Raw genomic sequence first — 15,162 nt, forward strand, 5'->3', positions numbered from 1 at the left:
TGTAACAAACTGATTTGATGTTGGAATAAGTGAGCAGCCATGCCAAGCTTTTGTTGTTTTGTTATGAATGCAGTATTTAGATCGACAAGGAGCCAGATTTTGCTGCAATGCAATGGCAAATATTATCATACAACACAAAACACATGAAATATATGTTAATTATACAACATAAAATACATGAAAATAATAACGAGCTATGTATATGTATATAGAAAGAGGAGATCATCCCTATAAAGACGGATCTAGGGAGAATAAATCATATGGGATGGCCATTTGCCTCAACCAAACACAAATATATTGCAATCTAATACGCCAAAACTAGCAATCTCTCTACCGATGCATCATGTTTTGGTTGTTGGTGCAATTTCCAGTAGGTCAAGGTTGACCTAGTTGACCAAGCGTAAACCTTGGTCATGGTTTCGATGTTTGACAATACAGAAAGACATGTAGACATGGACAATGCAGGTGTAGTTGTCCATGCGGAGAGATACTGATCAGGGTCTGATCAGGTTGAATGAAGAAGAGTCAAGTAGGTCAAGGTTGACCGGATACTTGACTGGGAAGTCCTAACTGGGATGTTAGGCAGAGTGAAAATCCTAGTGAGTGAAGCTAGGTGAAAGTGAAAGTCCTGGTGAGTGAAGCCAGGCAATGGGAAAGTCCTGGTGAGTGAAGCCAGGCAGTTGGTGAAAGTCCTGGTGAGTGAAGCCAGGCAGTGGGAAAGTCCTGGTGAGTGAAGCTAGGCAGTTAGTGAAAGTCCTGGTGAGTGAAGCCAGGCAGTGGGAAAGTCCTGGTGAGTGAAGCCAGGCAGTTGGAAAGTCCTGGTGAGTGAAACCAGGCAAGGGAAATCCAGATGGGTCAAGGTTGACCAGACATCTGGTGAAAAGTCCAAGCAGGGAGCTTGGCACGGGAAAAGTCCAAGTATGGAGACTTGGCACGGAGATGGCATGAAAAGTCGGAGAGAGCTCGGTAGCTCGTTCTCCGGACTATGGTCAGAGAGGGCTCGGTAGCTTGTTCTCTGGACCGGACGAAGTCGGAGAGAGCTCGGTAGCTCGTTCTCCGGACTAGGTCAAGAGAGGGCTCGGTAGCTCGTTCTCATGACCATTTAGGGTTTAGGGCTGGAGCTCTAAACCTGGATCGGTCTGGTGACCGATCCAGTGATACGGGTGATCGGTTTGCAGACCGATCAGTAACCACACAGTGAGCTTCTGTGTGTTATCTGATCGGACTGAAGATCGATCAGGAGGCCGATCAGAAGAAGGCAACAGAGCTGGGAAAGAACAGCTGATCGGTCTAGGGACCGATCAGCATAGAGTCTGATCGGTCCCCATGACCGATCAGATAGGCTCTGGACCGATCAGGGTGGAGCCTGATCGGTCCAGGCCTAGCCGTTGTGACTCAACGGCTAGGCTATTTCGGGCATCTGTGTTCTGGCCTTTTTGCTTGCAGGTTCACAGGTTGGCTCAGGATATCAGAGGTTATAAAAGGAGATCGAGGACTACTGCTTCTTTTCTTCCTTCTACTCCTGACTGTGATCGAGCTTTGCTGAGCTCTTAGCTTACTGAGCTTCGTGTGAGCTCCTTCTTGAAGCTTCGGGTGAGCTTTCCTCGACTGATCAGCTGCTGCTGTGAGTTTCCTAAAGTTGCTGCTTCGGATTCCAGTCGACAAGAACAGTGGACAAGCTTTGTTTTGTACATTCATATTGTCTTCTGTTTTGTGCTGTATTTTTGTACACCTTTCTTGCTGTTGCAAGTAGTTTCTGTGGCAAGGTTTCTCCACCCAGAAGGAGTGTTCTTATTAGCCGGTTTTCCGGGGACTCATCCACCGACGGATTGATAGGCTTCGTCCACCTTACGGACACGCCGAGGAGTAGGAGTTTCATCTCCGAACCTCGTTACATCGACGAGTTTGAGGTTTGCTATTCTCCGTTGTCGTTTCTATTGTTTATTTCCGCTGCGCTAACCTTGATTTGTAGAAAGAAACGAAGATTTGGGGTCGGCTATTCACACCCCCCCCTCTCTAGCCGCGACCGTCGATCCTAACATTGGTTACATATTCACCAAGGCAAAGGAAAATTATCAACTAAACAAAAGAATAAAATTTATTTATGCTTGTATATATGTTATCATTAGCAAAAATTACAAAAATTAAATTCAAACATTTATTTTGTCACAAGTGAAGTTAAACTTGACTGAAGGAATAGTCATCCTTGCTTTTGCATTCTACAACACAGGTAGGCTTGCTCATCATCTGATGATAAACTGACATAGAATTTGGCAGAGGAAGAAATGTATCTGGCAAAAGTTCTTCCTTGAGGTCTAATTTATGCATCATATATCCTGCTTCAGTAGGATGCCCATGACTTGGAAATGAATGGACTGGTGGAACAATTGGCGTACTTGTTGCTGCAATAGGATTGAATCCAGACATGGAAAGGTTGGAAAAGCTTGGCTGCCCCACTGTGAATGCCTGAGCTTCGTGTGCGTGAGAGGGAGGATCATCGCAGAGAACCGCCGCTAGGTCGCAGCGAGAGGGAAAAGCTCGTGCGTGTTCGCGAGAGGAGAAGCGGCGAAAGGCTAGGGTTTTCTTGCCGTTCGCGAGAGGAGGAGCGGCGAAAAGGGTTTCCGTGTGTGTTCGCGATAGGAGGAGCGGCGAAAAGGGTTTCCTTTCCGTGCGTGTTCACGAGAGGAGGAGCGGCGAAAGGCTAGGCTTTTGTTTTTTTTGTGAATCGGGAGGATTTGATTATATTGGAGGGGTAATATTGTCTTAAATTTTTGATTAAGCAGGGAATTAAGGAAAACTCCAGTTTTATGGAGTTTTCTGATTCCGAGCTATATGCCCAAATTGCTGATGTGTCAGGCATATATCATAACTTAGAAATCATCAATTACCAAAATCAAAATAAAATTTTGGTTGATAATCTTGGATGAATAACCAAGATTATCAAATATAACCCTAACCAAACGGCCCGTAAAGGTAGGATCGACTTAATCAGGATGAGTTCGTTCGATCTGAAATATCGAGCTGATCAATCCTTTCCATATTGTATATTTGTATGCGTCCGTATATTCTCTCTCTGCCTGGTGACTGCGATAAAAGGGAATCAAGTCAATCGAATCATTACAAAATATATCGGCAAAGTTTACATATAAAAACGCCCCTTTAATTTTAAAAATTAATTAAAATACCCCGATAACTAATATATTCCAATTTGAATCCAAAGCTGGCCTCGCTTCAACTATGGACCAGACCGTAAAAGTATGATTATAGATTCATTTACTCACCCAATACAATCAGTTCAAATCTCAATACACCCTTGGGCCCCAATTGGAACTTGGGAGGCAGGTGTAATGTTAGATAGAAAAAGTGAGTAGAATGCGCTGAGGGTAAACGGGAATAAATCCTTTATAACATTCCTATAATATTCCATGATTTCAATTGTAACCGTTATTAAGCCTTCCAAGGAGGACGGCACCGCTGCAAACGGCGATGGTATCAAGGAGGGCAACAAGTGCGGCTCCGCGACCGCGAATCACTTCCGTAGCCTTTCCATGGAGAGTCTTATGGGAAAGCTCCAGGACACCATGACCAACACCTCAAGTTCGGAGTTCAACAGCACCGAGATGAAGAAGATTCTGGCGAACAAGAAGCTCGCAGAAATGGCAGAAACAGATTCAAAGAGAATCAAGAGGTGCTTTTCCAACTTTTGTTCTTCTCAATTTTCAGGAAATCTCAAACGGCTGTTTAATCTCCATCAGGATTTTGGCGAACAGGCAATCAGCAGCTCGATCGAAGGAGAAGAAGCTGAGGTTCATCTCAGAATTAGAGAACAAGGTGCAAGCTTTGCAGACTGAAGCAACTATACTATCTGAGTTCATATTGGCTGATTGTTATGTTCATGGGCGGAGCTAGCATTGGCCCAGTGAGGGCAGTTGCCCACACTGGGCCAGATAAAGCTCTACCCATGTGCCTCAAAAATCTATTTTCTCACCAATTTTATGTCCACCATTTAGAAAATTACAATTTTTCTAGGCATCATCTTGACCATCCGTTTAACTAATATTTCCATGTGTTTGATTTTTGATATTTAATTAGTCGATGCCATAAGTTATAAATTTAAACATGACATTAATATTTTTGGTATCATTTTTTTTTTTACAAATAATTTTTTTTAATGTCATTATATTGATATATAATTAATTAAACTTATTAAATTGATTTAATTTTTTTACCCTAAACCTAAACTTCTTGTTCATTTCCTTACCTCTCTACACTAAGCAAGGAATTCTTCTCTAAGGTAATTTTAAACAGAAAAAAAGTTATGTTTGACCAATGCGACACTATCGTTCGTGCTACCCGTTGAGGTAGTAGTTATGTGACATAGAGGTCACATATTTAAATTTCAGAAATAACTTCCTATAAAGTAGGAAAAAATTGTATATAATAGACTCTTTCTCAGGACCTTGTATTGACGAGAGTTTCTTACACGAGATCATCCTTATTAATTATATTATATTTGTTGCCTACCCTAAATCTAGATCCTAGCTCCGCCCCTGGTTATGTTGATTATTTCATGGCTCATGAACAACTCCTTGACCAGAGAGGAATAACAGCACTGAAATGTCAGAACAATGAGCTTAGGATTTGTCTTAAAGGCATGGAACAGCAGGGAAAATTAAGAGATGGTATTTTCCTTCTTTAAATTTTTAGAAATCTTTTTCATTAGTATAATATTTGTATCACTCTCCTTGTCATATTTGCAGCCATTAATGAAGCACTAAATGCAGAGGTGCAATGACTGAAAATTGCAGAGAAATCCCAGAGCCATTGACTCTCAACGAGACACTACAAATGCGGCTGAATTCTCCAATCTAATCATCTCCATGTGTTGCAATTGCAGCAGCTAGAACAACAGATGAATGTTGAACTTGAGCAAGACTCTTGAGGTGTAGTGATGGAGGAAACTAAGAATGAATGCGTTATGAAGATGTCTCATCGTTTTATTCTTCTTCATGCAAATTCAATAAACGCTTTAGCATTAGTGTTTGAGTTGGTTGCTTACATGTTTTGGCAAAGGTGTACAACTCAAGGTCGTAGCTCGTGCAAGCTGCAATTCAAGGTCAGCTGGAAATCATGCATTTGCATCATCTTGAGACCCAAATCTATTTCGTGTGTCGATCAGCACAGAATGATGAATTTCATAGCAAATATTTCAATCTTGAGACCCTAACTTTAAGAAAACACATCTTAAATATATTTTAAACATTGAAAATATAATGATAACTAGGGGAATCACAAGCATAATAACAAATAGTACAGTATGACCACTAGTCATTACCTTTCTCCGACTCAACTTAGGAGCTCGTTGAGCCTTCTTGGGATGCTTTATATATTCGATATGCAGCAAAACACATCGTTATGTTGCCAAGAACTGTCAATGCTGACTGAAGAGCTACCAATACCTGCAACGAGATGAAACTGATCAGGGCTCGGGTGAGGCCAGACTTCCTATCAGCTTTTGTGTCAAAATATCGAGAATAGGTTTGAATGGCATCTGTGTTGGCATGAATCTTATAATATATTTAGCTTCTATTATCATTAACTGGGCAAGGTGTTTGAAGACATGAAGTAAAACTTTGCTGACCAATGCCATAAAGTAAATTCTCTGCATTATAATTGCAGATTTGGGCCTGTCATATCACACAACTAGTAATTAGAGATGATTTTTGTTCGAGCGTATATTAAACAGTAGATGAAGCAGCATAAGTTAGATCTTATGGAATGCTAAACTGAAAAAGTTAGATCATGTCTAACCATACCTCAAGAGACTCTGAGTTATAAAAGAAATGCCATGTACATGCACAAAATGCTCCTCCAAGAAGTGGAACCTAGATAGCAGACATAAATCAACTCAGAGCTTCTTCAACTTGAAATATGAAATAAATTATATAGTTAAAAAGCTTCTTCACCTAGCCACCAATTCGTATTAAACGGGATCATGCTAGATGTTCACAATTTTTGTATCATCTAAACATGTTGGCACAATTATGATATAAAAATATCGCTCATCAAGTTGTTTGGTGAAATAAGTGGATGAAATGAAAAAAGGTAAAAAGTTCTCAATTTTCCAAGAACAGCGTAAGCAAAAAAACCAAGATTGTTAGCTCACCATTCCCCAGCAGAGACCTTTCCAAGTCTGGAGCCCGGACTTCTCCCCGTATTCCCACACCAATGCCATCGCAGAGACCCTTCCAACAAAAGATATTGCAAAAAACTATCAGCAACCAAGATCAACAAAATGGGATCTGAGGAGAATCGTACCATTCGATGACGCTGGAGACGTGGATCGCCCAGGTGGGCAGAGACAGCGCGTTCTCGGGCTCCTGGAGAGAAGAAAGAGCATCGATCGCGGGAGATCCGACCGGCAAAGCCTGAGCTGACGCCGCCGCGGCGAGGGCTGCGACTCCCCCAGCCAGCAGCACCGCCACCGTTCCCCGGCGATCGCCTCGTCCAGAAAGAAGAAGCGTCGAGGAAGGAGGAGGCGAGGAGGGACGGCGTGGGAGAGGAAGACATGGAGGAGAGGAAGAAGGTTTAGAGGAAGCTAAGTAGATTGCGGCGGCCATTGTCGTAGCTCCCTCGCTGCTGCTTCGCGAGCCGTTGGTTGCGATATGGGATATAGCCGAAAGGGTACGTCGAGTAAATTAGTGGAAACACATTTGGGCCAATATGGCTCAACTTTGAGGACCAAGACCCATTAACGAAACTATGAGCCCAAAGCTTAGGAGTCATATTTGGTAAACAAATTTTACTAGATTTATCATACAATTAAAATAAGGGAAAAATACCTTTAACCCCTCTATTTTCCATTCAGTAACATTTTGCCCTTTGTATTTAAAAAATAGCATTTAACCCCCTTTAACCAAAGTTAAATATGAAAAAAATTATAAGAGACAATTATGCGCTTGTGTTTTTGATATTTTTTTTTATAATATTAAGAGGAAAAAATTATATTGAATTGATGTGAAAATAATTACATATATCTTTGGGATCTACTCTTTAATTATTAATTAGTTGGATCGATGGTGTATAAAAATATACATAAAAGGATAAAAAAATATTGAAGAGTCCAATGATGGTGTCCTTCGTCACTCGCTTAGATCTTTGGTTGATGTCGGTGTGTTCGCTCTTGGTGTCCTGTAAAGTGAAGCTTGTTGGTGTTATCCTTTTTGACGGTCAAGTTAGTGAGAACTGAGATATGAGACTCGTGTGCATGCATGAGAAAGTAAAAAAGCTCAAAGAAGATGAAGAAAATTTGTTTTCGTGTAAGAAAAGAAAATTATACCTTCATTTCTTTTCGCAGAACCTTATATAATCGTGGACAAAGACGGATTTAAAATTTTAAATTTAGGAGGAAATAAAAATAATTATTATTATATATTATATTCGAAGGTAGTCCGAATGATGAAAATATATATTTTTAATTACTTAATTTTATTTTATTCATATAATTAAATATTAATCTTTATATATTATTGGAGCTTACGGATAATTTATTAATTTTAATTAATAAATCGAGAGTTGAACATGTTCACAAAAAAATAATTTTTAATATATTTTTTGAATACAAAATAGAAATGGATATAAATTATATATATATATATATATATATATATATATATATATATATATATATATATATATATATATATATATGATCCGACAGTAATGACGGGGGACCCCCTTTGAGGGAAGTCGACGTCACGTGGAGGTCAAAGGTCAAAAGGTCGACCGGAAAAGGGGGGGACCTACCGGCCGAACGGGGTATAAGTAGAAGCAAAGACAACCCGACGGGGAGTCGGGTCTCCGACGCTCATGGTGAACAGGGTCGTCGGGCCGAGCGGGCTACCCGCTCGGCCCGAGGCATAAAGCAGTACTGCTGTGAATAGTTTCATCCGAGCACACGACCTGGAATCTCCCGAGCAGATCCGTACCTACGTCCGGTCGGACGTGATGGGACTGCCGAGCGGCCGGCCGCTCGGCGCGGGAACAGAAGAGACAAAAGGACAAGGGAAACATCTTCTGACAACAGGCATGTCCCACGACCAAGTCATACGCTGAACCTTACGACAGAAGGTTCTGCCGTCCCATCAGAGAGGTGCTTGGACTGTAGCGGTATGGTGTCAGGCAAGCTCCTCTGACAAGCCCATACTGAGGTATGGTAAGAGGACACGTATTCGCCTCGGTATGTGTGTATAAGCCTCTTCACAGCTCTATATAAGGGTCCTCACACTTCGCCGGAGGTACACATTCTCTGATATTCGAAGCCACCTCTGCATTCTCCTCTTGCCTGACTTGAGCATTGGAGGGTCGTCGTCGGGAACCCCTTCCCGGCCCGACTTCTTTGTAGGTTCGCCGGAGCTCCATACGGGCGATCAGAGATCCACGTCATCGATTCGGAGAGCGCCACGTGCCCAGCGTCCATCGATTCAGCGTTCGGACAGGATCAAATTGGCGCCATCTGTGGGAACGCACCTGTATCCGAGCAGAAGAAATGGACGAAGCTGGACGACCGCACACCGTGATGCTCTCCCAGGAGGAGCTCGACTCTCTAATCGAGGCAAGAGCAGCTAAACTCGTGGAGCAACAGAAGCAGAAAGCGCAAGTCGAGCGGATGGAGCGACAAGCGATGTCTGCGTCAGGAGGTCGAGCGGAAGGACCGCCGGCCACGGTTCAATTTCATCGGGCCATATTCCGTACGCCTCCTGAAATCGCACCCGCCAACCTCGATCGAGGATCTTCATCCGACGAGGCACCCAGGCGAGACAACAGAAAAGGCAAAGCTCCCCGAGCGGACGCCTCCCCCGAGCGGATCAACCAGCAATTTTCAGAGGTCATCCTGCGGGACCCTCTGCCAAAGCACTATGTGCCCCCGACGATCGGTGAATACAACGGAACCACCGACCCGGACGATCATCTAGGTAAGTTCGACAACACCGCTACACTACATCAATATACAGATGGAGTAAAGTGTCGGGTGTTCCTTACCACCCTCTCGGGATCGGCGCAACGGTGGTCTCGGAGGTTGCCGGACGGATCCATCACAAGTTTCAAGGACTTCCGCACGACCTTTCTCCACCATTTTGCAAGCAGTAGGCGTTATCAGAATACTAGTGTCAGCCTATTCGCCATCAAGCAAGAGCCCAGGAAGCCGCTCAGAGCGTACATCCAACGATTCAACCGAGTGGCCATGGATATTCCAACGGCCACCTCAGAAACGATGATGAATGCGTTCACGCAAGGCCTCGTGGACGGTGACTTCTTCCGTTCGCTTATTCGAAAGTTGCCCCGAGACTACAATCATATGTTACACCGGGCCAACGAGTACATTAATGTGGAGGAAGCCCAGGCGGCCCGAAGGAAAGAAGCTCCAATCGAGCGGCCAGCCCTTGCCGAGCGGAAGCCGAACACTGGTCACCAGCCGCCCAGAGGACCGTGAGCTGAAGCAGCCCGCCCTCAGCAACATGCGAGATCCCACGCCATTCAAGAGGTATCTGCCGAGCGGCCCATACCAAAAAAGAAGGTTTGGACCCTAATGTTTTGCTCGTTCCACCGGACCGACACGCATAATACAAGAGATTGCCGAAGCCTTCCCCTGATCACCCACCCCGTGCCCCGGAGTGGCCACCGTCGATCGTCATCGTCCGACAGGCGACAACGACATCGTGAAGCCGATCGACGATAGTCTCCCGAGTGGTATCGTCCTCAGAGGCACGAGGATAATCCCCGGGTATTTAAGGAGCGGCCTAGGCCGTCCGCCCGGGAGGAAGAAAATAGAAGCAACACGTCCCGCGGCGAAATCAACATCATCGCTGGCGGATCGACCGGAGGTGACTCCAACCGAGCAAGGAAGGCAAGTGTCAGGCAGCTCCAGATCCATGCGGTCGGCTGCAGTCAAGAACGGGCGATCGGGTCCGAAATCAGCTTCGGGCCCAAGGACTTGGAGGGAGTCGAAGTGCCACATGACGACGCCCTCATCATCAAAGCGGTAATAGCTAATTATACTATTCACCGCGTTTTCGTCGATACAGGCAGCTCGGTCAACATTATCTTTAAGAAGGCTTTCGACCAACTGCAAATCGATCGAGCCGAGCTACTGCCCATGACAACCCACCTCTACGGGTTTACGGGCAATGAAGTTCTGCCGGTCGGACAGCTCCGACTGGCTATTTCGCTGGGAGAAGAGCCGCTCAGAAGGACGCGGACGACAAACTTCGTCGTGGTTGATTCTCCCTCAGCATACAATGTTATCTTGGGGCGACCAGCGCTCAGTGAGTTCCGAGCGGCTGTTTCCACCTTCTACCAGAAGATTAAGTTCCCGGTCGAAGATAAAGTTGGAGAAGTTCGGGGAGACCAGCTGGCGGCTCGGCGATGCTACGTCGAGATGGTCCGAGCCGAAGTTAATTCCGCTCGGAAGACCCACGAATTGAGGTAAACGCCATAACCGAAAAACCACCCTCTTTGGTTTATGAAGAAAAAGAGGAGGTGCAGATCCACCCGACCCGTTCGGAGGCCACCACATTCATAGCAGCCGATCTGGAGGCAAGCCAAAAAAAGGAGGTGATCAAATGTCTCCAGAGAAACTGCGATGTCTTCGTTTGGTCGACACATGAGCTGCCGGGGATTTCGTCAAGTATCGCACAGCATGAACTTCACGTCCAACCGGATGCTCGGCCGGTGAAGCAAAGGAAGAGGGACTTCAGCGCCGAACAGAACGCCATCATCCGAGCGGAGGTCGAGAAGCTCATGGAGGCCGCCCACATACGTGAAGTGCAGTTTCCGAGCTGGTTGGCGAACGTGGTGCTAGTCTCCAAGCCGGGCAACAAATGGAGGGTTTGCATTGATTTCCGGGATCTCAACAAAGCATGCCCAAAAGATTTCTACCCTCTGCCTCGGAGTGATCAACTGATGGACTCCACAGCCGGGTGCGAGTTAATATGCATGTTGGACGCTTATCAGGGCTACCATCAGGTGTTGCTCGCCTGAGAGGATAAAGAGAAGGTTAGCTTCGTCACAGCCGACGACACTTACTGCTACAATGTAATGTCGTTCGGATTGAAGAACGCAGGAGCAACTTACCAGCGCTTGATGAATAAAGTATTCAAGGAGCAGATCGGACGTAACTTAGAAGTATACGTGGATGATATTCTCATCAAGTCCGTCCGAGCGACCGATCTTTTTACGGACATGGAGGAGACCTTCCGAACGCTGAGGAAGTATGGAGTCAAGCTCAACCCTCAGAAATGTCTGTTCGGAGCAAAAGGCGGGCGTTTTTTGGGATATATAGTGACCGAGCGGGGCATAGAGGCGAATCCAAGCAAGGTCAAAGCGTTGCAAGATATGCCGCCCCCAAGAAATCTGAGGGAAGTACAGCGACTTACCGATTGGATAACTGCATTGTCAAGATTCATCTCCAAGACGGCCGACCGGAGCCTCCCTTTTTTCAAGATCCTGCGCAAAGCTACTAAGTTCCATTGGGACAAGGAATACGATCGGGCGTTTGAAGAACTGAAGACATATCTGCACTCTTTGCCCGTGCTAGCCAAGCCAGCTGTGGGTGAGCCGCTCTGTATTTATTTATCTTCAACCGAGCAGGCAGTAGGCTCGGCATTAGTGAGGACGAGCGGAGAGGAACAACCAGTGTACTTCTTGAGCTATATTTTAAAAGACGCTGAATCTCGCTACATTGGGCTCGAGAAGCTGGCTTTCGCTTTGGTCCTCGCCGCTCGGAGACTTCGTCCTTATTTTTTGGCACATACAATCATCGTCCGGACAAATAGCCCATTGGGAAGAGTGTTGTTGAACCCAGAAGCGTCCGGACGGCTCATCAAATGGACAACAGAGTTGAGCGAATTTGACATTCAGTATCAACCCCGTTCGGCGATAAAGGCGCAGTCCTTGGCAGATTTTGTCACCGAAGTGCAAAAGCCAGAGCCCGAAGCTATGTGGAAAATATTTGTGGACGGATCTCCACTCGGCTCGGGAGCGGGATTGGCGTGCTATTACTCTCTCCCCAAGAAGAAAGGATGCACCTGTCCGTCCGGCTAGACTACAAAGCCACCAATAATGAAGCAGAGTATGAGACGCTCATAGCCTGCTTGCAAGCGGCCCGGCATGTAGGAGCCGGTCGGGTTACAATCCATTCGGACTCCTAGTTGGCCGCTCAGCAGCTCTCGGGCACTTTTGAGATCAACAACGCTCGGCTCAAGCTCTACGCAGAAGCCTTCGAAAAGCTCAAGGCCAACTTCAGAGAGGTCATTATCCAGAAAATACCCCAAGCGGAGAACCAGACTGCAGATGAATTAGCCAAACATGCAAGTTCAATATCACCGGTCGTCATACAGCAGCCAATTGAACAAGTATCCTTGGTGGCGCATATCGACCGGATGGAGAGTCTCGCTTTCCCGAACGACTGGAGGACATCCATCATGGAGTTTCTACGCTCGGGTGCGACACCGTCCGATCGGGAGGCCGCCCAGCTATTGAGGAGGAGAGCCGGCTGGTTCATACTCGTTGGAGACCAACTCTACAAGAAGGCTTTCTCCCGCCCACTTTTGAAGTGTGTAAGCTCGGAAGACGCGGAGTACATCCTCCAGGAAGTGCACCAAGGATCGTGCGGAGGGCATCCGGGCGGACGATCGCTGGCCAGGAAGATCCTGCTGGCCGAATATTTTTGGCCAACCCTACAAGCAGACGCCGCTCGGACCGTCGCGACGTGCCTCTCCTGCCAGAAGTACCACAACGTCTCCCACCGACCGGTGGAGGAGATGAAGGCATCTACAGTCTCCTGCCCGTTCGATCAGTGGGGAATGGATATCGTGGGTCCGTTCCCTATGGCGACCGGTCAGCGGAAGTTTCTACTGGTGGCGGTCGACTACTTTTCCAAATGGGTGGAGGCCGAGCCGCTGGCGAAGATCACCGAGCAAATGGTCAAAAAAATTATCTGGCAGCATATAATCTGTCGGTTCGGCATTCCTCGCCGGCTCATATATGATAATGGACGACAGTTCGTCGGGAAGCAGCTCAAAGAATGGTGCAAAAGTTATGGCATTGAGCAGCACTTCACTTCCGTGGCGTATCCTCAGAGTAACGGCCAAGCGGAAGTAACCAACAGAAAAATACTCAGAATTCTTCGAGCTCGACTTGACCACATAGGAGGAAGTTGGGTGGACGAGCTGTCAGGCGTCTTATGGCTATCCGCACGACCCCAAAGGAGGGAACAGGCGTCACGCCCTTCCATTTAGTGTACGGAGGCGAAGCAATTATCCCGATTGAAGTTGGCGTCGAGTCCGTCCGGATCCAGAACTATGATGATGACAACGCCGAGTGAAGGAACATGGAGTTGGACTTGATCGACGAAGATCGAGCCAAGGCGTTCGTCCGGCTGATGGCGTACCGGCAGAGGATGAAGCAAAACTACAACCGGCGCGTGATCCCCAGAGCATTCCAGGTCGGCGACCTAGTGTGGAAGAAAGTAAAGCCGGTCGGGGATGTTGGCAAGCTGGAGGCTCCTTGGGAGGGTCTCTTCAAAGTCATCAAAAAGCTCCGATCGGGTGTCTATTATCTGGAGGATGAAGACGGACGACAACTGGATCGACCATGGAGCGCGAACCACCTCCAGCCTTACCGGGCGGGGTGAAAGGTGCGCCAATGTAATATACGTCGTATATTTTCCGTTCAGTTGTATATTTGAAATGCAGGAGTAAAAGATCCAAAAAATTAGCACAAGTATAGGGCATCATCAACCGAATCGGAAGATCGTCGAGCTCCGACGTTAAAAATCGAGAGTCGCGCCGGCGACTATAAACCCTCCGGCCGGAAGACCGTCGAGCTCCGACGTTAAAAATCGAGTCGCGCTAGCGACTATAAACCCTCCGGCCGGAAGACCGTCGAGCTCTGACGTTAAACATCGAGAGTCGCGCCGGCGACTATAAACCCTCCCGCCGGAAGACTGTCGAGCTCCGACGTTATAAATCAAGAGTCGCGCCGGCGACTATAAACCCTCCGGCCGGAAGACCGTCGAGCTCCGACGTTAAAAATCGAGAGTCGCGCCGGCGACTATAAACTCTCTGGCCGCGCCGGCGACTATAAACCCTCCGGCCGGAAGACCGTCGAGCTCCGATGTTAAATATCGAGAGTCGCGCCGATGACTATAAACCCTCCGGCCGGAAGACCGTCGAGCTCCGACGTTAAAAATCGAGAGTCGCGCCGGCGACTATAAACCCTCCGGCCGAAAGACCGTCGAGCTCCGACGTTAAAAATCGAGAGTCGCGCCGGTGACTATAAACCCTCCGGCCGGAAGACCGTCGAGCTCCGACGTTAAAAATCGAGTCGTGCCGGCGACTATAAACCCTCTGACCGGAAGACCGTCGAGCTCCGACGTTAAAAATCGAGAGTCGCGCCGGCGACTATAAACCCTCCGGCCGGAAGAAGACAATAAAAAGGTCAACTTTTAAGTCGTTTGGCCGATCGGTCAAGTAACCAAAAGTACTTCGTGAACATCCGGCGAAAATCCCGTTGGCGAAACAGGATATATTCAGTCAAGCGGACTAGCTATGCAAAATACTTCGTAAAAAATCCCCTTCGAACACAAGAAAGGGGGGATGAGAGGCGAATAACGAGAAGTGAAGGAACATGAAATGAACGGCGATAGTTGGCGAGCCGAGCGGATAGCACTCGTATTGATTAGCAAAAGAAAAGTAAAAGGATAACATTAGAGAAATTAAGGTCGAGCGACCGAATTACAAAAAAAAGATAGTCTTAGGTCGAGCGGCCGAATTACATTTATACTTCTATTCTAGATAATCGTAAAGATCCTTCGGGATGATGCTGAGGAGTGTCGCCTGGTCTTGAGTTGGGATGGTGGCGGAATCGGAGAGTTGCCCCTTGGACTTCAAATAAGTTGTGGTGGCCGTCATAGCGAGCTCAAAAGCAGTATACATCCGCTCGCATACTTTTTCGGAGAATTCGACCGAGCGGATGTAATTCAGCCTCAAAGCGGCGACCCGATCTGGCTCAGCATCTTGGTATTCTTTGAGAGCCGCCCGGGAAGCATCGGCGGTTGCCTGATGTTCTTGCAAAGCAGCCTCGAGCTTCTTCACTTCGTCC

At 46.8% G+C, this 15,162-nt stretch overlaps 2 protein-coding genes across 4 annotated transcripts; one reads left to right on the forward strand and one right to left on the reverse strand.

Annotated features, from left to right (window-relative positions):
• The first annotated feature begins 3,425 nt into the window (after positions 1 to 3,425).
• Positions 3,426 to 4,942, forward strand: LOC122010898 (bZIP transcription factor 29-like). The gene is made up of 5 exons (XM_042567365.1): positions 3,426 to 3,688; positions 3,756 to 3,886; positions 4,536 to 4,682; positions 4,761 to 4,786; positions 4,898 to 4,942. The coding sequence occupies exons 1-5, from the start codon at positions 3,426 to 3,428 to the stop codon at positions 4,940 to 4,942; spliced, it is 612 nt and encodes a 203-aa protein (XP_042423299.1).
• Positions 4,943 to 4,976: 34 nt separating this feature from the next.
• LOC122009263 (ycf49-like protein) lies at positions 4,977 to 6,661 on the reverse strand. Of its 3 annotated transcripts, none has more exons than XM_042565362.1 (5): positions 6,319 to 6,661; positions 6,167 to 6,245; positions 5,817 to 5,885; positions 5,336 to 5,459; positions 4,977 to 5,223 (listed from the first exon to the last, which is right to left on the reverse strand). In XM_042565362.1, exons 1-4 carry the CDS (start codon positions 6,618 to 6,620, stop codon positions 5,352 to 5,354), a joined length of 558 nt encoding a protein of 185 aa, XP_042421296.1. In that variant the 5' UTR covers positions 6,621 to 6,661; the 3' UTR covers positions 4,977 to 5,223; positions 5,336 to 5,351. The 3 variants fall into 3 exon arrangements, with proteins under 3 accessions (XP_042421296.1, XP_042421295.1, XP_042421294.1); XM_042565361.1 differs by having other exon boundaries at positions 4,977 to 5,227; XM_042565360.1 differs by having other exon boundaries at positions 5,163 to 5,459.
• Positions 6,662 to 15,162: the final 8,501 nt, after the last annotated feature.

Source organism: Zingiber officinale, chromosome 8A (genome assembly GCF_018446385.1).
Source record: "Zingiber officinale cultivar Zhangliang chromosome 8A, Zo_v1.1, whole genome shotgun sequence".
Classification (NCBI taxonomy): domain Eukaryota; kingdom Viridiplantae; phylum Streptophyta; class Magnoliopsida; order Zingiberales; family Zingiberaceae; genus Zingiber; species Zingiber officinale.